At 46.8% G+C, this 21,667-nt stretch overlaps 1 protein-coding gene across 1 annotated transcript in view; it reads left to right on the top strand.

Moving 5' to 3' along the window:
* wwtr1 (WW domain containing transcription regulator 1) overlaps positions 1-13,269 on the top strand; it is a 185,600-nt gene extending 172,331 nt beyond the window's left edge. The window contains exons 4-6 of the mRNA XM_070883718.1: positions 6,614-6,759; positions 6,948-7,045; positions 9,228-13,269. Coding sequence (XP_070739819.1) covers positions 6,614-6,759; positions 6,948-7,045; positions 9,228-9,433 — 450 coding nt within the window. The 3' untranslated portion in view covers positions 9,434-13,269. The remainder of the gene's footprint in view (positions 1-6,613; positions 6,760-6,947; positions 7,046-9,227) is intronic.
* The last annotated feature ends 8,398 nt before the right edge of the window (positions 13,270-21,667 follow it).

The following is a 21,667-nucleotide window of genomic DNA, read 5'->3' as shown; positions in this document are numbered from 1 at the left end:
TGCCCTGTCGGCCTGTCCCCGCCTGAGATGCAGCTGCTCAGAGCCACGCCCGACAGAACAACAGAAGGAATTCCAGGAGATCTCTCGGGTGGTGATCCAATTTCTCTTTTTTGTATGAACAATTGCGGAATTTGATCGGCCGTGCACCTTCCGAAAGGTTCAAAGTTTAAAGGGGAAAGGAAAAAAAAAATGTTTAAAAAAATAAAATGTGTTCATAATTCATTCTTTTATTTAAAACATACTCTGCGCAGCCAGAGGTCAGGTCAGAGGTCAAAGCTTAACCCCTTTCTTCGGACACCTCCTCCTGTCGTTATTACCTTTGGAATCACTGCCATGTCGCAGAATTGTCCACTGCCACAAACCTTCCAAACTGCACGCAATTCTAGATGTTGGGAGAAGGGAGTGTCACCTTTGGAACTACTCCTAAAGGTCACGCCGTGAACTATGACCTGGTTCTGTCAATCGCTTTAATTCAAGCTTCTGCATCTGCAGTGTTATATAAGGCAGCCCATTGACAGAGCATGCCACAGGCGTTGAGGGAGCTCGTTGGTCTTTCCTGTCATAGAAGATAACGAATTTTAAATTAAAAAAACAACTGAAAGTGCTGGAAAACTCAAATCAGATCAGAAAATGCTGGAAATCCACAGCAGGCCAGTCAGCATAAGAACATAAGAAATAGAAGCAGCAGCAGTAGGCCATTTGGCCCTTCGAGCCTATTCTGCCATTCAACAAGATCATGGCTGAGGGCGCTGAGCACCTCGAGTCGCGTTGCCGAGAGCATGCAGAAATCAAGCGCAGGCAGCAGAAGGAGCGTGCGTCAAACCTGTCCCACCCACCCCTTCCCTCAACGACTATCTGTCCCACCTGTGCCAGACTGTAATTCCTGTATTGGACTGTTCAGTCACCTGAGAACTCACTTTTAGAGTGGAAGCAAGTCTTCCTCGATTTCGAGGGACTGCCTATGATGATGATGATGGCTGATCTTCTACCTCAACTCCACCATCCCACACTATCCCCATATCCCTTAAATCTCTAAGTTCCCAAAAGTTTATCGACCTTTCTCCTGAATATGACAGCATCCACAGCCCTCTGGTGTAGAGAATTCCAAAGATTCACAACAGAAATGTCTCCTCATTAGAACATAAGAACATCAGAACATAAGAAATAGGAGCAGGAGTAGGCCGTACGGCCCCTCGAACCTGCTCTGCCATTTAATACGATCATGGCTGATCCGATCATGGACTCAGCTCCACTTCCCTGCCCGCTCCCCATAACCCCTTATCCTTTAAGAAACTGTCTATTTCTGTCTTAAATTTATTCAATGTCCCAGCTTTCACAGCTCTCTGAGGCATCGAATTCCACAGATTTACAACCCTCAGAGAAGAAATTTCTCCTCATCTCAGTTTTAAATAGGCGTCCCTTATTCTAAGATCATGCCCTCTAGTTCTAGTCTCCCCCATCAATGGAAACATTCTCTCTGCATCCACCTTGTCAAGCCCCCTCATAATCTTATACGTTTCGATAAGATCACCTCTCATTCTTCTGAATTCCAATGAGTAGAGGCCCAACCTACTCAACCTTTCCTCATAAGTCAACCCCCTCATCTCTGGAATCAACCTTGTTAATCTTCTCTGAACTGCCTCCAAAGCAAGTATATCCTTTCGTAAATATGGAAACCAAAACTGCACACAGTATTCCAGGTGTGGCCTCACCAATACCCTGTACAACTGTAGCAAGACTTCCCTGCTTTTATACTCCATCCCCTTTGCAATAAAGACCAAGATTCCATTGGCCTTCCTGATCACTTGCTGTACCTGCATAATAACCTTTTGTGTTTCATGCACAAGTACCCCCAGGTTCCGCTGTACTGCAAAACTTTGCAATCTTTCTCCATTTAAATAATAACTTGCTCTTTGATTTTGTTCTGCCAAAGTGCATGACCTCACACTTTCCAACATTATACTCCATCTGCCAAATTTTTTCCCACTCACTTAGCCTGTCTATGTCCTTCTGCGGATTTTTAATGTTTTCATCACACATTGCTTTTCCTCCCATCTTTGTATCATCGGCAAACTTGGCTACGTTACACTCAGTCCCTTCCTCCAAGTCGTTAATATAGATTATATATAGTTGGGGTCCGAGCACTGATCCCTGCAGCACCCCACTGGTTACTGATTGCCAACCAGAGAATGAACTCTCTGTTTTCTGTTCGTTATGATTTATGAAAGGGAAATCCTGCTTGACAAATCTTCTAGAATTTTTTGAGGATGTAACTGGTAGAGTGGACAAGGGAGAACCAGTGGATGTGGTGTATTTTGACTTTCAAAGGGCTTTTGACAAGGTCCCATACAAGAGATTGGTGTGCAAAATTAAATCACATGGTATTGGGGGTAGCGTACTGATGTGGATAGAGAACTGGTTGGCAGACAGGAAGCAGAGAGTCGGGATTAACGGGTGCTTTTCAGAATGGCAGGCAGTGACTAGTGGGGTGCCGCAGGGCTCAGTGCTGGAACCCCAGCTATTTACAATATACATTAATCATTTGGATGAGGGAATTGAGTGTAATATCTCCAAGTTTGCAGATGACACTAAGCTGGGTGGCGGTGTGAGCTGTGAGAACGACGCTAAAAGGCTGCAGGGTGACTTGGACAGGTTAGGTGAGTGGGCAAACGCGTGGCAGATGCAGTATAATGTGGATAAATGTGAGGTTATCCACTTTTGTGGCAAAAACATGAAGGCAGAATATTATCTGAATGACGGCAGATTAGGAAAAGGGGAGGTGCAACGAGACCTGGGTATCATCGTACATCAGCCATTGAAAGTTGGCATGCAGGTACAGCAGGCGGTGAAGAAGGCAAATGTTATGTTGGCCTTCATAGCTAGGGGATTTGAGTATAAGAGCAGGGAGGTCTTACTGCAGTTGTACAGGGCCTTGGTGAGGCCTCACCTGGAGTATTGTGTTCAGTTTTGGGCTCCTAATCTGAGGAAGGACGTTCTTGCTATTAAGGGAGTGCAGCGAAGTTTCACCAGACTGATTCTCGGGATGGCAGGGCTGACATATGAGGAGAGATTAGATCGACTGGGCCTGTATCCATTGGAGTTTAGAAGGATGAGAGGGGATCTCATAGAAACATATAAAATTCTGACGGGACTGGACAGGTTAGATGTAGGAAGAATGTTCCCGATGTTGGCGAAGTCCAGAACCAGGGGACATAATCTAAGGATAAGGGGTAAGCCATTTAGGACTGAGATGAGGAGAAACTTCTTCACTCAGAGAGTTGTTAACCTGTGAAATTGCCTACCGCAGAGAGTTGTAGATGCCAGTTCATTGGATATATTCAAGAGGGAGTTAGATATGGCCCTTACAGCTAAAGGGATCAAAGGATACGGAGAGAAAGCAGGAAAGGAATACTGAGGTGAATGATCAGCCATGATCTTATTGAATGGTGGTGTAGGCTTGAAGAACCGAATGTCCTTCTCCTGCACCTATTTTCTATGTTTCTATGTTAGCCAATCCTGTATCCATGCTAATATATTGCCACCAACCCCGTGAACTTTTATCTTGTGCAGTTACCTTTTATGTGGCACCTTTTCAAATGTCTTCTGGAAGTCCAAATACGCCACATCCACTGGTTGCCCTTTATCCACCCTATTCGTTTCATCCTCAAAGAATTCTAGAAAATTTGTCAAACATGACTTCTTCATAAAGCCATGCTGACTCTGCCTGACCGAATTTTGCTTTTCCAAATGTCCTGCTACTGCTTCTTTAATAATGGACTCCCAACATTTTCCCAACCACAGATGTTAGGCTAACTGAACTCATCTCAGTCCTAAATGGCAGCCCTTTATTTTGAGATTGTGACCCTGTGTTCTAGATTCCTCAGCCAGAGAAAACATCTTCTCAGCATTAACCCTGTCAAGCCCCTTAAAAATGTTATATGTTTCAATTAGAGCACCTCTCATTCTCTAAACTTCAGGGAATATAGGCCTAGTCTACTCAACCTCTCCTCATAGGACAGTCCCCTCATCCCAGGAACCAGTCTGGTGAACCTTCATAGCACTTTCTCTAAGGCAAGCATGTCTTTCCTTAGGTAAGGAGATCAGAACTTTACATGGTACAGCATCTGTAAGGAGAAAAGACAAGATAGAAAGAACTGCATTTATATCGCGCCTTTACAGCCAACGAGGTATTTTTGAAGTACAGTCACTGTTGCAATGTGGGAAACACGGTAGCCAATTTATGCACAGAAAGCTCCCACAAACACCAAATAAAATAAACCACCAAATAACCTGTTTTGGTGATGTTGGTTGAGGGATTAATGTTAGCCAAGATGTCGGGAAGAATTCGACCGATCTTCTTCGAATAGTGCCACGAGATATTTTGGCGTCCACTTGAGAGGGCAGATGGTTTAATGTCCAGAGTTGTCCGGAAAATAAAAGCAAACAGGAGAAGGCCCCCCATTCCCATCAAAATTCTCTTAACTCCCCCCCCCCCCACCTAGATTCTTGTTCAAATAAACTAGTTTCTGGTTTGCCAGCTTGGATTACCCACCACACGTGGAACCTCATAGAAACATACAAAATTCTGACGGGACTGGACAGGTTAGATGCACGAAGAATGTTCCCGATGTTGGGGAAGTCCAGAACCAGGGGTCACAGTCTAAGGATAAGGGCTAAGCCATTTAGGACCGAGATGGGGAGAAACTTCTTCACTCAGAGAGTTGTGAACCTGTGGAATTTCCTACCGCAGAGAGTTGTTGATGCCAGTTCATTGGATATATTCAAGAGCGAGTTAGATATGCCCTTGCGGCTAAAGGGACCAAGGGGTATGGAGAGAAAGCAGGAATGGGGTACTGAAGTTGCATGATCAGCTATGATCATACTGAATGGTGGTGCAGGCTCGAATCATGGTGCAGGCTCGAAGGGCCGAATGGCCTACTCCTGCACCTATTTTCTATGTTTCTATGACCAACATGAAGAGAACCCAATTGGAATTTCAACAAATGAAAAAGAAAAGAAACTGCAGATGCGGGAAATCTGAAACAAACACGGCAATGCGTGGTTGGTCTGACCGGCTCTGTGCAGAGAAACGGCGGGTTAATGTCTCAGATATATAACCTTGTGTATGTCGGGTTGCCAACCCTCTTTTGCCTCTTTTGCTTCTTTTGTCTCTCCCGGGAGATCGCATGGCTCCGTGTGAGGTGGAGTGTGAAATGTTGCGATGCAGGGGGTGTTATAGTTGTGTGAGGCGGACTGGTTGGGCTGGGTGCTCTTTACCTTTCCGCCATTGTTCATGGTTTATATGTAACCTTCAGGGCTGCTGACCGAGGGCCGTGCGGCTCTTTGTCGGCCGGCGCGGACACGATGGGCCGGAATAGCCTCCTTCTGCGCTGTAAATTTCTATGTTTCTATGTTTCTATGGAGTCTCTAGGAATTAAAGACTTGTGTCCAAAGCACTGCTGGGAGCGACCCGGGAGAAAAATATTTTTTTCATTTTCTTTGATTGTTAGTTATAAAAATATTGGAGATGGGCAAGCGGGAAAAGGCATGGGCGGTTAGAGGTGGGAGGTCATATGATCTAACCTCCAGGAGTAAGTCTAGGCAGGGTTGGCAACCCTAGTTATATACATGAACCATTAGCTTGTCTTTTGGGGTATTGTGGTGCCAGCTGATGGACCCACTCTGTATTTCCAGTTTTTTGTTAAGGGAAGGAAGTTGTCCACGACTAATAGATACTCAGAGATAATGGGTAACAGAAACCTGACCGGTCTTTGACGCCAAGGGACGGCCAATCCCAGCACCAGCCTTACAGCCGGGTGGCAAGTTGACAATCTATCTTATGAGGAAAGGTTGAGGAGGTTGGGCCTCTACTCATTGGAATTCAGAAGAATGAGAGGTGATCTTATCGAAACATATAAGATTATGAAGGAGCTTGACAAGATGGATGCTGAGAGGATGTTTCCACTGATGGGGGAGACTAGAACTAGAGGGCATGGTCTTAGAATAAGGGGCCGCCTATTTAAAACAGAGATGAGGAGGAATTTCTTCTCTCAGAGGGTTGTAAATCTGTGGAATTCGATGCCTCAGAGAGCTGTGGAAGCTGGGATATTGAATAAATTTAAGACAGAAAGAGAAAGTTTCTTAAACGATAAGGGGATAAAGGGTTATGGGGAACGGGCGGGGAAGTGGACCTGAGTCCATGATCGGATTAGCCATGATCTTATTGAATGGCGGAGCAGGCTCGAGGGGCCATATAGCCTACTCCTGTTCCTATTTCTTATGTTCTTATGTTCTTATCCGTGTCACCACGGCCAGAACTGTGTGCAGCTCAATCACAGTTCATCGGTACTGACTGGCAAAGAGATCGGGGGTCATCAGTAGTGACACAAGAGTCAGCCATTGAAAAGTGTTTGGTGACGCAGTAATGCTTTGAGATGTTGATGTGCGTGTGTGTGTGTGCTTCAAGGAAAGATGCCTGTTGGGTTACTTCGGTCTTTTTTAAGCCATCTGAGTCGGAGGTCCACAAGGTATAAGAGCGACTTCTTCCTGTTTAAATGGGTGTTTGTTTCTCTAGGGCTGACACTTGATTACAGCGTCTTTGTGTTTCTTTCAGGAAAAGGCCTTGTATAACCAGATTCCCAATCAGATCCCCATTGAATCGGACAATATCCCCACAGCCCAGAACGCAGTCTCCACACCGACTATGACACAGGAGATGCACGCCATCACAAACAATGGTTCCGACCCCTTCCTCAGCAGGCAAGTTGCGTTTTAATTCACAGGACGGGAATGGTCCAGAAGGAGTTGATAATGACCTTTTTTATACCAGCAATTTTTGACAGTGTTAATAACAGAATTCCCTTTCTCCTCCACCTACCCCATCCTCTCCCTCACCACCACCACCACCACCACCACCACCACCATTCCCCGCTGGTTTCCATACACAGTGGACCATACCACTCACGGCAGGCAAGTGCAGACAGTGGTTTAGGATTAGGAAGGACACCTGAAGATTTTCTGGGTCATGTGGAGGAAATGGATACAGGTGAGTTCATTGCAACACAGCTCCTTTTCTTTCTTGACTGTATAAGACGGGTCTTGGTGGACGTGTGATAGATTTATATGATTGAACCTTGAACATGTAACTAGTTTATTAAGAAATGTTTTGGTACAAACTCACTTAAATAAAAGCACAATTTACAAATCTAACAATCGAAGCAACATAAAGTAAACTAAAAGAAAGACCAAATAAAACATGCATTTAGCACCAGAGGGATATCTTCTGGCATATGTTGCATATCTCTATTTCTGGTACATGTACTGTATTTGGTGTGGTAGGTTCCTAATAAATCAAAAGCCTGGATCTGTAATTCATACAATGGGAATAAATTGGGAATGGTTTGGCTCAGGAATTTTATACAATGTGAGTGAATGGGAAACGTTTTGGTCCATTGGAATTTCATGCAATGTATTGGAATTCCATACAATGTATTGAAATTTTATAGCATGTGAGTAATGGCAAACAGTTTGGTCCATTGGAATTCTATACAAGATTATAGGGTCCTGAATTTACGCAAGGTTCTCTCGATCTTTGCAGTAAAGGAGATTGGCGAAACGCCCAGGGAAATGCAACAATTGGCCTTTTTGGCCATTTATGCCATTTCTTTAGGGGTTATTAGAAGTGGTTTGGTCCATTGGAATGTTAAGCAAGTATTGCAATTCCCTACAAGTCGATAGATGGGAAGTGGTACCAAAATACTGCAGATGCTGGGACATAGCCAGAAAATGCTGGAAGCACTCAGCAGGTCAGGCAGCATCTATAAAGAAAGGGAAAATTGATAACACTCTAGCTATAGGGTTGAACAAACATACATATGAAAATAACGGGCAAGTAAAGACCAGCTGATTCATCAAACCTATCCACCGCATTTATAAAGAAAGGGAAAATGTTAACATTTCAGATTCAACTCTCATCATCATAGGCAGTCCCTCGGAATCGAGGAAGATTTGCTTCCCTCTAAAAATGAGTCCTTAGGTGGCTGAACAGTCCAATACGAGAACCACAGTCCCTGTCACAGGTGGGTCAGATAGTCGTTGAGGGTAAGGGAGGGTGGGACTGGTTTGCCGCACGCTCTTTCCGCTGCCTGCGCTTGATTTCTGCATGCTCTCGGCGATGAGACTCGAGGTGCTCAACGCCCTCCCGGATGCACTTCCTCCACTTAGAGTGGTCTTTGGCCAGGGACACCCAGGTGTCGGTGGGGATGTTGCACTTTATCAGGGAGGCTATACCTGAAACATGAACGCTTTTCCCCTTCTTTATAGATGTTTCCTCACTTGCTGAGTTTTCGCAGAATTTTCTGGGGGGGCAGAGGGGGGAGGGGGGGCGGCGGCGTGTGCGGTCCATATTTGTTCTACACAATGGAAGTGACTGGGAATACGTTTGGTTCATTGGATGCTTATAGACTTTCTGGTCTATAGAGCTCCGTTCCAAACAGGGAAGTCCTCTTACCAGCTGAGTTATTGAGAGAGCTTGGGGTTTGAAAGAAACTGCTTGCATTAAGAACATAAGAAATAGGAACAGGAGTAGGTCATACGGCCCCTCGAGCCTGCTCCGCCATTCAATAAGATCATGGCTGATCTGATCATGGACTCAGGTCCATTTCCCTGATCTGTAAAGTCATTGCTGGAGTTACCACATAACCCCTTATTCCCTTATTGATTAAGAAACTGTCTATCTCTGTCTTAAATTTATTCAGTGACCCAACTTCCACAGCTCTCTGAGGCAGCGAATTCCACAGATTTACAACCATCTGAGAGAAGAAATTCCTCCTCATCTCAGTTTTAAATGGGCAGCCCCTTATTCTAAGATTATGCCCTCTAGTTCTAATCTCCCCTATCAGTGGAAACATCTTCTCTGCATCCACCTTGTCAAGTCCCCTCATAATCTTAGACATTTCGATAAGATCACCTCTCATTCTTCTGAATTCCAATGAGTAAAGGCCCAACCTCCTCAACCTTATAAAGCAAATTACGACAGCTTCAGGATATCCCAAAGTGCCCCACAACCAAGGTTGTTATGTAGCCAAACGTGTTTGCTGGGTTTATGATTGCTATTTTTTAGGCACACTGTGTGATTTGTTGTAGTTGAGCCCGTGTTTAAAGTGTGAAGGTCAATGCGCTAACGCTTCTATGGAGCTCCAAGTAAGCCCACTGTGCTTCACCCACAGGAGACATGGGGCAAACCGCTATGACTGCAAATCAGCCCAGCCGCTTCCCTGACTTCCTGGACTCCCTGCCTGGAACCAACGTGGATCTGGGGACCCTGGAGGGCGAAGACCTGATGCCAAGCCTGCAGGAGCCCTTCGGCTCGGACATCTTGCCCGATGTGGAGTCCAGCCTCAATCCTAAAGAGACTTTCCTCACTTGGTTGTAAGCACTTCGGGAAACACAAGGAAGGAAGAAGGAAAGAAAAGTAAAATAAAAATTGAGATGGAGTTACATTTTCTGCTTGGATCGGAGGCATTGCCTCAAGTATTGCTTTTTGTTGCCTGATGACTCTTATGCTCTCCCCTACACCCCAACGTGGTATATGCTTGTCATTTAAATAAAGAAAAGGCGGCTAGCAGTACTTTATATGAACTATATTATTGAACTATCTCAATGTCTTTGACCTTCCACATATTCATGGGATTAAACTCTAGTAGAAGATCAAAGAATCCACTGCTTATCCTATTTTGCATGGCAAATTGGATGATTTTTTTTCTTCATTATTATAATATTATATTATTAGCAGCCAACAGGAAGATGAAAATGAACCAAAGAGATGAGCCATTTGTTATTTTTTTTTTGTAATAGCATGGCTGGAGTCTTCTTGGTTCAAAGTTGATAGAAACACATTGGGGAAGGGGCGGGCGGAGGGGGGGTTAATGCAAGTTGTTGCAGTGACCTTTTATCAGAAGAATGAAGTGATACCAAACACCTCTCATCTATTTAACACGAACAGAGCTTTAAAAATTGTATTGTTCAATATAAAAAAAAAATGTACATAGAATGGGCAAGTTTAGAGTCCGAGTTTTGTCACCGTGACGATGGTTAATAGCCATTTGCACATAGGGACACCATTGTACTCTTGGCGGTTCATGCTGCAGTTATATATTACTCTGTAGTTTACTATTACTTCATTCTCATGGCCTAGATGCCAATGCTGGCAGTGTCCGTAGACACAGGTTTGCTGCATTCACAGGGCCTTCCTTTGTCGGCTAGCTTTAGCGGAGGCGTTAAACCATTTTAAGGCAAGTAGCATTTAACCCCTCTGTAGAAGCAGCGGACAGGGGAACCTGGTATAAACACGCTGAGCCCCTTAATATCGCCGACATTAGCTTCTAGGCTCATATCTGTTCGAAGCTTCGAGCTTATAACGTAGCTAAATTTAATTGTATACCCTAATAGTTTATGTTATAACGTTATGTGCTGCAAAATTAGACTTTGCAAAAGAAAAAATCCTACCACGTTTTTATCAAGTGGCAATTTAGTTCCTTTTTTTAAAAATATTTTTTTTAATTATTATCGTAACGAAACTCGGATTTTGAATTTTTATCACGTCAAGTACTCGAACTGATATACTTTCACAAAAAAATGCAACCGGGTCCTTTTTCTTTCGTCGTTTGTTAAGTTAAAATCTGGAGCAATAAAAGCGGAGACGCTGTAATGGCTCGGGGAGGTGCAGGGTGGAAGGAGCGGTATTGTGTAAGCTGGGAGTGGAAAGCAATGATGGATTTACACCTCTGTTGCGATGGGTCGTGGCTCAAAGTCCATAAGAGGATGGCCTCATTACAAAGTAATGCTTGGTGTGCTGTTTCGAACAGTCTAAAGGAGGTTGCCCGATCCCACTTGACCAACAAGTGACTCCCCTCCCACAGGGAGAGGGCATCACATATACTTTTGCGGAGGTGGGGGGGGGGCGGCGGGGGCCTGTACAAAATGAATTTTTGGCAAACATTAATCATTCAGTTAAATTACAAACTGTGAGCTTAGGCCTAATAATGCAGGCTGTATCACGCAGTGCTCAGCTATTGTGGCAGGACATATTGCTTGATGTAAGGAACTGTATTAAAAGTCTGTGGCCGTTCTGTTGGCTGCTCTTCCTCTGTCACCATCATCATAGGAAGTCCCTCGGAATCGAGGAAGACTTGCTTCCACTCTTCGAATGAGTCCTTAGGTGGCTGAACAGTCCAATACGAGAACCACAGTCCCTGTCACAGGTGGAACAGACAGTCGTTGAGGGTAAGGGTGGGTGGGACAGGTTGTCCGCACGCTCTTTCCGCTGCCTGCGCTTGGTTTCTGCATGCTCTCGGCAATGAGACTCGAGGTGCTCAGCGCCCTCCCGGATACACTTTCTCCACTTAGGGCGGTCTTTGGCCAGGAACTCCCAGGTGTCGGTGGGGATGTTGCACTTTATCAGGGAGGCTTTGAGGGTGTCCCTGTAACGTTTCCTCCGTCCACCTTTGGCTCGTTTGCCGTGAAGGAGTTCCGAGTAGAGCGCTTGCTTTGGGAGTCTCGTGTCTGGCATGCGAACCATGTGGCCTGCCCAGTGGAGCTGATCGAGTGTGGTTAGTGCTTCAATGCTGTTGGCCTGGTCGAGGACGCTAATGTTGGTGCGTCTGTCCTCCCAGGGGATTTGTAGGATCTTGCGAAGACATCGTTGGTGGTCCCTGTTGGCCGTTTCTGTTGGCTGCTCTTTCTCTGTATTCAGAAGAGCATTCACCACTTAGCGGGAGCTGTAGGCATGGAATTTACAGGCACTGTTTTAACCCCCCCCCCCCCCTTTTTAAAAGAGAAACTTATTGATGAGCGGTTACTGAATGGATAATAGTAGAATAGATAATGATGCAGAATTGGATGGAGAAAGGCAATGTGCTCGGTTCATCCCACAAGCCGCTAGACTTCGTTTCCGGATAACTCTGTGGCTTGTATGTGGGTCCTTCTCTAAATGACGCAGCCCAGGAACAGGCAGTATTAACAGGAGATATAAGCATAAATTAGATCCTTAATGACGTTTGAAGGTGGATCTGGCAGATGGGTGTTAGCATATCATATCATCCTGGCCTTGGTATATTGCTCAGATTCTACAGCGTGTGTTTCTAGAGCGGTTTGTTTTGGGGTTGTGGGGAGGTGGGGTTGCGAGTGGCTCGATGGAGCTCCTTGTAGTAGTGAGGGTTTGCAGTCTTGTGGGGAATCCACGTTCAGTTTGGCCAATGGTGGACGTGATGTTGATGGAAAGGCCTTTCCTTCCACTGGAGAAAGAGTGCAGAAACAAATCGGGATAAGGAAACTGTCATCTCTTTAATATAATCCTAATTTATCAACATCCTTCAGATTTGGGAGAATTGGCACCGTGTCTGAATTGTTTTTAAAAAAAAAACTTGGAATCTAATGTGAGTTGAGTGAATTGCACTTTTAGACCTTATTAGTTGACCAGTTTCTCTTCTTGTGGTCAGAATTCAGGCAAATGCACTGACCTTTTGATATCTCTACCAAACTCTGCTAATGCAATGTCAAATGCGGGCAGGATCTTTGCATCAAACACACAGAATCTAAGCTGCTGAGGCAGTGGTGTCACTTGAGATGGCCCTGGCCTTCGAAATCTGATCTGACCTCCTCTCTGGTGGCAGTTGGCCAAAGGGATCGGCATTTATCCAAAGTGACCATCGCTGGTCATTACCTCACAATTATCTAATGAGTGGAGCACGATATTTATCACAGCAGTTGGTGTATGGGGCAAAAGTCACTGTGTCATCTCTGTATGTAATGAGGAACTGCCTGGAGGGTACAATGTGGGATTTGGAAAATAGGAATGTGGAGGGGAACAGATGAGAAGCCTGGGATAATAACAATATTGTACGTATAATATTGGACAACCTACAAAAGGGGTACAGAACTTGAATGCAACTTGGGCAAGATCGACTTGTATGTACGTGAGTCTGTTTGAGCTTCTGAGATCGTCTTCCAGTAAATGGGATTACTTTAAAATATGTTACTTCTATTACAGTACAAGCATTTTCATAGATAGCTCGATCTATTCATACAGTGTGAACAGGTATCATGTATGTGTTCTTATTTTTTGAACTTGGATTATTTTGTACTGTGTGAGCATTGCATATAGCAAGGTATGCATACAGGTTGTCTGTAAACACAGTTCAGTTCTGGTTTAAATCCTTGCAGTCTTGTACAACAAGCTTTTAAAAAAAAAATAAATATAATTGGATTTTATCTTTTATGAGTGTTCTGTTTTCATTTTGCCTTTTACCTGTTCTGCTCGGGATAAAAATCTTTCTCTATAAAATCCCACCATGGCTTCGCCCCACCCTAGCTCAGCCACCGCCTCCAACTCTGTCCCCGGCTCACGTTCTGCGCTCTGAGTCAGCATGTTCTAAGTCAGCAGGTCGTGGGTTCAAGTCCAACTCCAGAAACTTGAGCACTAAAATCCAGGCTGACACTCCAGCGCAGTACTGAGGGAGTGCTACACCGTTGGTGGTGCCGTCTTTCGGATGAGACGTCAAACCGAGGTCCCGTCTGCTCTCTCGGATGGATGTAAAAGATCTGGTGGCACTATTTCGAAGAAAAGCAAGGGAGTCCTGGCCAATATTTCTTCAACCCCCGCAATCTCTGAGACCCCCCCCCCCCCTTGTGATCTCCTCTTCTGACCCCGCGAGCTCTTCAACAACCATCCCTTCCCCATTCCGCTCCCTCCAGGCCTTCCAAGAAATATTGGGACCTAATGTCCTCAGGGCTACTAAGGATGGGCACAATAATTGTGGCTTTGCCAAGTGTCACCCACATCCTGAAAACAAATATTTTAAAAAGAAGTTGACCAAAGAGATGGATTTTTTGGGAAGATCTTGGAAAGCGGAGGGAGATGTCGCAGAAGAGAATGACGACAAGTCTCTGTCACTGGAGTTGGGATGGGGCTGTGCAGAGACGCACAGTAGGTTGGAGATCAATGAGAAAGAAAGACTTCCTTTATATAGCGCCTTTCATGACCTCAGGGCATCCCAAAGTGCTTCACTTTTGAAGTGTGGGCATTGTTGTAATGTAGGAAACACGACAGCCAATTTGCACACAGCAAGCTCCCACAAACAGCAACGAGATAATGACCAGATAATCTGCTGCAGGTGTTGGTTGCGGGCTAAATATTGGCCTGGATTCCCTTGCTCTTGTTCGCAATAGTGCCGTGGGATCTTTTACATCCACCTGAGGGGGTAGATGGGGCGTCGGTTCAATGTCTCATCTGAAAGATTAAAACAGACAGCAGCATTTTGAAACTCTGTAGTTTCCGTCCATGTGTCTTTATAAGGACAAGGCCTGCGCTGTCTCAGTTGCTTTTCAACCGAGACCACCACTGGTTCTTCTAATGAGTCCAGTCGGGTAGGTCTTAATTCAACATTAGGTCTTTATTTCTTGAGCATATGCACAGGAGAGGTATGGTCATCTACCACCACCTTCTCAATCAAATACAATTCTGCGACCATCATCATAGGCAGTCCCTTGGAATCGAGGAAGACTTGCTTCCACTCTAAAAATGAGTCCTTAGGTGGCTGAACAGTCCAATAGGAGAGCCACAGTCGCTGTCACAAGTGGGACAGATAGTCGTTGAGGGAAAGGGTGGGTGGGACAGGTTTGCCGCACGCTCTTTCCGTTGCCTGCGCTTGATTTCTGCATGCTCTCGGTGACGAGACTCGTGCTCAGCGCCCTCCCGGATGCACTTCCTCCACTTAGGGCGGTCTTTGGCCAGGGACTCCTAGGTCTCAGTGGGGACGTTGCACTTTATCAGGGAGGCTTTGAGAGTGTCCCTGAAACGTTTCTTCTGCCCACCTTTGGCTCATTTGCCATGAAGGAGTTCCGAGTAAAGCGTTGCTTTGGGAGTCTTGTGTCTGGCATGCGGACAATGTGGCCTGCCCAGCGGAGCTGATCTGTGACCAGTTGTATCGGGATTACATTGTGTTTGTTCCAGGAGGTTTCGTGTGCATACAGATACTGTCTTTAAGTTAATAAGTTTATGGTGTACACAATGGCTTTGATGGTACGTGGCCCCATAATCAGGGGTCTATTAGTTGGTTTCCCTGCACAATGAAAGTCTCCCTCCCATTCTTATCATGAGTTGTGTTATCTGTTCTCCGTCTGTACATGTCTCCTTTCCTAAGCTTTCCCTAACTGCCTTGTTTTTATTTTAATTGTAATGCGTTTAGTAGCTGGTTTCTCTACACAATCAGTGAAGTCGCTCCACAGCTTATCTCTGGTGTATCTGTGGATCCTTCCCAGCTGACCAGTCTGTTTTCAAGGCATTCTTTTCATTCGCCTTTGTGTCTTACATTTAGCTTAATTGACATCTTTTCCCATCATTATCCTCTTAAAGCTATGCACCCACTAATTCTTACCCCAACATCCACCAAGGTAGAAAAATAGAACACAAGATAAATCAAGGAGTTAGTGGTTAGGTGAAAGCAAGGTTTTAAAAGCCTGTCGGAGGAAAGGTACACATGAGCCATAATTTCTTCTTTTGTGGTTCGGTGTCAAATTTATCTGTTTTGTCTTGCAACACTGCTGTTGAAGCGCCTTGGGAAGTTTTACTGTGTTAAAGGCGAGTATTTGTGGCGAGATGCAGTGAATGTTTATGGCGGCGGAGCGGTGAGAGATCGTGTCGGAGGTGCGACAGATGAGGGTACGGGGCCCAGAAGAGGCGAGGGCTCAGGGGCAGCACGGGCCAGCCCACACTGTGATATGTGCACGTGCTAGGTCCGTGCAGCAGAGCTGGTCTCCAGTTGTCTTGGGTAATCCTTGCCACTGGATAAAGGCCTAGCTCTGTCGAGCCCGTGTGGTGGCTGGTGTGCAACGATTACAACACATTAAAAAAATCCTAGCACAGGCATCTTCCACCCCCTCAATTGGAGTTCAGGACTGGAACATCGAGTCCTTCATCGAAACATCTATGACCTCTTGTGGAAGCAAGTCATCCTCGTTCGAGGGATCGCCTATGATGATGACACATGAACTTTTACTGTGTTTGACCGATGTAGATGGGTAACTAGAGTTGGTGAATGACTGACGAATTCCCCATTAGGCCAGTGTCTGATGCGGTCACAGGATGTTGGGATCAGAGATTCTGCGCATGGGAGGATTCCTGATCTGATTCGCAATATTAGGGGAGAGGCTGGGCAGACAGGAAAGGGCCTGCTCGGGGCCTGGTTGAAGTGCAGCACCAGACGACCTGTCGGCCCTCTCGCTTTTGGAACAGCCTGTGTCATATTGAAACGTGGATGAAGGAATCAAAATGAGCTGGAAAGATGTATACTGGGAAGGAGCAAGAAACCCGGAAATACCAGAGGTCCTGCTGAATTTAGCGGCCAGACTACTTTAACGTTTTTTAATAATTCCATTTCCTGCTCGGCAACTGGCCGGATTGACAGGCCGGGCGGGAAATCGAGCAGCAATTGGGAAGGAGGGAAAGGATCCGGGATTGGTGAGGGGAGAGGGGTGGGGGTGGGAGGATTGGCAGGTCGTGGGGCAGGCTGGAGATCGAGGGGTGAAGGGAGGGAGGGCGCGTCGCCTATTGGCAGCAGCAAGGCGAGGCAGTGATCGGCCGATGGTTTGCTGCAGGGGCCGGTGGGTGAGGGGCTGGGTGTGGGGTGGGGGTGAGTGAGGGGCGAGGTGTGGGATGGGGTGGGGGGAAGGGCGGGGAGTGGTGGGAGGGGCTGGGTGGGGGTTGGGTGGGGTGGGTGAGGGGCAAGGTTTGGGTGGGGGGAGGTGCAGGGTGGGTGAGGGGCAGGGTGGGGGTGGGTGAGGGGCAGGACGTGGGGCAGGGTGGAGGTGGGGGGAGAAGGGCGGACACACTCCTGCTCCTCCTGGCTCCCGTCTCCCGTCTCCATTTGGCGGCCGGGTTTCCCTGAGCCCTGGGAAACCCAGCCGGTAATCATTACATTTAAATTAGGCTGATTTTAAATATTATGATGGAGTGTCGTGCCTCTCCACGACGGGTCACAGTCACACCTTGCAAACCACCACCGAAAAAATGGCAGCAGGTTGGGATCGCATCTCCCAATTTTTAATTTTTCACCCCCCGAGCCTCTCCTGCCGGTGTGGGGGAGGTGGTGGGGTTTATTAGTGACCCCAAAGCTTTATTGAACCTCAGGCAATTCTCTGTGAACGAGATGCTGCTTTGAAGGATTGTAGTCTGCCACCTTGCGAATATTCAGGCTAACTACACAATACACCTGCCAAACAAGTTTATTTTGTGTGAGATTCTGGGAAGCTGCTGATTACTCAGTGCCACAATTCATATAGGACTGACTGCAGATGCCAAGACCACGTTATACTTCACTGCATGCGGCTGAACTACTTCCTGATGTTGTACACTGATAACCATAAAAATTTCAATGCTGTCATCGGTCATTACAATCTTTTTATTATTAATATTTGGCCTTTTCCCATCATTCACAAAACAGATGACACTTAAAAAGATGAACAGATAAGATATTCTTGTCATCTTTCTGACTTAAAATGAGATTAGAGCATGATTGTACAAGGGTATCGCTGCTTATTAGGGATGGGCGCTAACTCGGGAGATTGTGAAATCGCGGCACTGGTTATCAGGAACAGGCATTGTCCCGGGAGATTGTGAAGACAAGGCACTGGTTATCAGGAACAGGCATTGTCCTGGGAGATTGTGAAGACAAGGCACTGGTTATCAGGAACAGGCATTGTCCCGGGAGATTGTAAAGACAAGGCACTGGTTATCAGGAACAGGCATTGTCCCGGGAGATTGTGAAATCGCGGCACTGGTTATCAGGAACAGGCATTGTCCCGGGAGATTGTGAAATCGCGGCACTGGTTATCAGGAACAGGCATTGTCCCGGGAGATTGTGAAGACAAGGCACTGGTTATCAGGAACAGGAATTGTCCTGGGAGATTGTGAAGACAAGGCACTGGTTATCAGGAACAGGCATTGTCCCGGGAGATTGTGAAGACATGGCACTGGTTATCAGGAACAGACATTGTCCTGGGAGATTGTGAAGACATGGCACTGGTTATCAGGAACAGGCATTGTCCTGGGAGATTGTGAAGACATGGCACTGGTTATCAGGAACAGGCATTGTCCTGGGAGATTGTGAAGACATGGCACTGGTTATCAGGAATGGCTACTGAAGTGATACAACGGGTGGCCGATCCATGATGCCGGGAGGCCAGTTGAGAATCTAAATCAATGTCGGGGACCAAACAACCATTGGAAGGAACATTGTGACGTTGAGAATTCCTTTCGTTATTTCTGCTGCCAGTGCAGCATCTGATTACAATCCTAGTTACATGCAGCGCAAGCACCTCCATACTAAATGCTTAGCTGTGTTCCACCATTTGGGGGCTGCCAGCCTACTTCAGGCTGCTTTGCTGGCAGTCGAGGACATTTACTGTTAACCACGACCTCTTTCATTCTGTTTCATTGACTGGTGTTTAGGTTAAACGATGCAGGAGATATTGCTAAGAGCACGAGAAATTCCCAAACCACTGTAACGTGCTCCCCCTTTCTTTCTCCTATTGCCTGCTGAACGCAGCGACACTTGAGGTGATCTGGGTTCCATGGGCCCTGCCGGTCCTCCAGTATTTCACCACATGTGACCTGGACAATGAGTGTCGGCAGCTTACCGCATCATGGTGGTGAGGGGGAGGGTTGGGCTGGTGAAGGAGTGTCAGAGCCGAAGCCAATACGGAGATTGACGGGGTGGATGCTGAGAGGTTGTTTCCCCGGGCTGGAGAATCTAGAACTAGGTGCCATAGTCTCAGGATAAGGGGACGGCCATTTAAGACTGAGATGAGGAGGAATTTCTTCACTCAGAGGGTTGTGAGTCTTTGGAATTCTCTGCCCGAGAGGGTTGTGGATGCTGAGTATATTCAAGACTGAGATCGATAGATTTTTCAACTTTAGGGGAATCAAGGGATATGTGGATCGGGCGGGAAAGTGGAGTTGAGGTCAATGATCAGCCATGATCTTATTGAATGGCGGAGCAGGCTCGAGGGGCCATATGGCTTACACCTGCTCCTAATTCTTATGTTCTTACGCACACTTTCCAGCAGGACACTGGAGGGTGATCAGGAGCTGGGAGCTTGGCTGACTATTTCCGCCACCCTGCCCCCGAGCCTGTGACACCAAGGTCAATGGTAATGCTCCCACTACCATGGCCTTACCTGAGGTCGGCTAAATAAGGGCAGTCCATCAAAATTGGGAACCTCCCAGTCTGTATTGCTCGATCCCACACAAGGCACTTGATACACCGAGACAGTGAAGGATCCTTTACGTTAATAATCCTCTGTTCAGATGTCAGCGTGACAGCGCTCCTGCCTCTGAGTTAGAACATTGTAGGTTCAACCACGTAATCTCAGCTAATGCTCCAGTGCAGTCGTGAGGGAGCGCTGCATTTGTAGGGTGCAGTCCTTCAGAGGAGACGTCAAACCGAGGTCCCGTCTGTCCTGGTGGACATTGCAGCTCCCACAATACTAGATGGCGTAGATCAGGGAATTCGCTCCAGTTACCTGGCAAACTCTCAATCCCCCAAAAAACACATTCACCAGTCAGTCAGCACACTGCATTGTGAATGTCATGTATCTAGACATGTTTACTACTTGTACTATTATATATGATGTGCCACCAGAGGGCACTACTATGGGAAACTTGTACACCAGCTGTATGGTCAATAAGGTGTGCCACCAGAGGGCACTGCAGTGGGAGACTTGTAGGTTACCTGTACAGGTGTGCCAAGCCTAGTATAAAAGGCAGGCCACCAGGTGTGATCCTCACTCAGGAGTTATATTAAATGGACTAAGGTTACTACAATTCAAGTGCAATACATTGCCTCGTGGAGTCATTATCAGAGCATCTAAAGACATAACAGTGAAAAATACTTATAAACAATCATTGCTCTGCCAGCTAATTCATTGAGATGTGATAGGACACCACATCATCATCATCATAGGCGGTCCCTCGAATGAGGATGACTTGCTTCCACATAAGTTCTCAGATATTTCAATGAAGAACCTGATGTTCCAGGTCCTGAACTCCAGTTGAGGGGGTGAAAGATGCCTGTGCATGGATTTTTTTAACGTGTGGTGACCGTTGCACCCCAGCCACCACACGGGCTCGACAGAGCTACTTATCCAGTGGCAAGGGTTAACCAGGATGACTGGAGACCTGCTCTGCTGCACGGACCTAGTACGCACACAAATCGCAGTGTGGGCTGGTCCGTGCTGCCCCCGGGCCCTCGGCTCTTCTGGACCCCGTACCCTCATTCGCCGCACCTCCGACACGATGTTCCAGGCTGCAGCTCTATTTATAGCCTCGACCTGCGGTGGTGTTCTCACACAGGTCAGGGCGGCCCACGATATTCCAGGGCCCGGCGATATACATACAGGTCAACAAACTCACTGCCAACCTAAACCTTTTAGCATTGCCACTTTCGGTCAATTCTCCTAAACCTTCGACTGCCGCTTGGCTCATTCTTTCCTGAGCAAAGTGTTTGGAGTGGTTTTATCGGGTTAAATGCAACTTGTTGCTATGGATGCCATCGGACATTCACCCTCAGTGGGACAGCCTCCTGAATGTGCTCCCAATGCAGTTGATAGAATTTTTCTGTTTTGGCCGTGCCTGGTATTTCTCCTCGATGGCTTGTCCACCTGGTTTAGCCGGTGGTGGTCCCTGCTCGGGGAAGGTTGATAATACTGAACTAACATGCTTACTACTGGGGAAGTAAAGTGACTGCAGTGACATAGGGAATGAGGGGGGAATTATTGTCTGTCTTCTGTGGCCATGCCTTCAGCAGCCAAGGATCTAAGCTCTGGAATTCCCTCCCTGAACCTCTCCACTACTCTACCTCTCCCTCCTCCTTTAAGATGCTTTTTGAAACCTATCTCTTTGACCAAGCTCCCTGTCCTAATGTCTCCTTTGTTGGCTCGGTGTCAATTTGTGTCTGATGATGCCTTCGGACATTTTACTCAATTAAAGTAGCTATGTAAATGTAAGTTGTTGTTATTGATCATACTGTCCACACGTAGAAGATCCCAATCCCATATTCACATCATCATCATAGGCGGTCCCTCGAAACGAGGATGACTTGCTTCCACGGCAAAAAGGGATGAGTTCACAGGTGTTTCAATGAAGGACCTAATATTCCAGGTCCTGAACTACATCCTGAAGCATGGATTTTCTTAACGTGTGGTGGCCGTTGCACACCAGCCACCACATGGGCTTGACAGAGCTAGGTCTTGGTCCAGTGGCAAGGATTAACCAAGACGACTGGAGACCAGCTCTGCTGCATGGACCCAGTGCGCACACATATCGCAGTGTGGGCTGGGCCCGTGCTGCCCCTGGGCCCCTGGCCCCAAACTCATGCCTCTCCTGGGCCCCGATCATATCCCTCCACAGTCGCCTGCCGTTCCTTCGCCCCGACCTCGCCGGTCCTGCTGTATCTGCCCACGCTCCAATGCCCCGGGAGCCGCGTGGAGGCATACCACCTCAGGGAGCACGCGAGCTGGTGCAGGAGGATGACGGCAGCGAAGAGTGATGTCAGCAAGGTCCAGGTCGCTGATTGGAGCGTGAGCAGATTCACAAGCCATTTCAGAGAAACTT

Source organism: Pristiophorus japonicus, chromosome 6 (assembly GCF_044704955.1).
Source record: "Pristiophorus japonicus isolate sPriJap1 chromosome 6, sPriJap1.hap1, whole genome shotgun sequence".
Taxonomy (NCBI): Eukaryota; Metazoa; Chordata; class Chondrichthyes; family Pristiophoridae; genus Pristiophorus; species Pristiophorus japonicus.
This window is presented reverse-complemented; position numbering and strand designations above follow the sequence as displayed.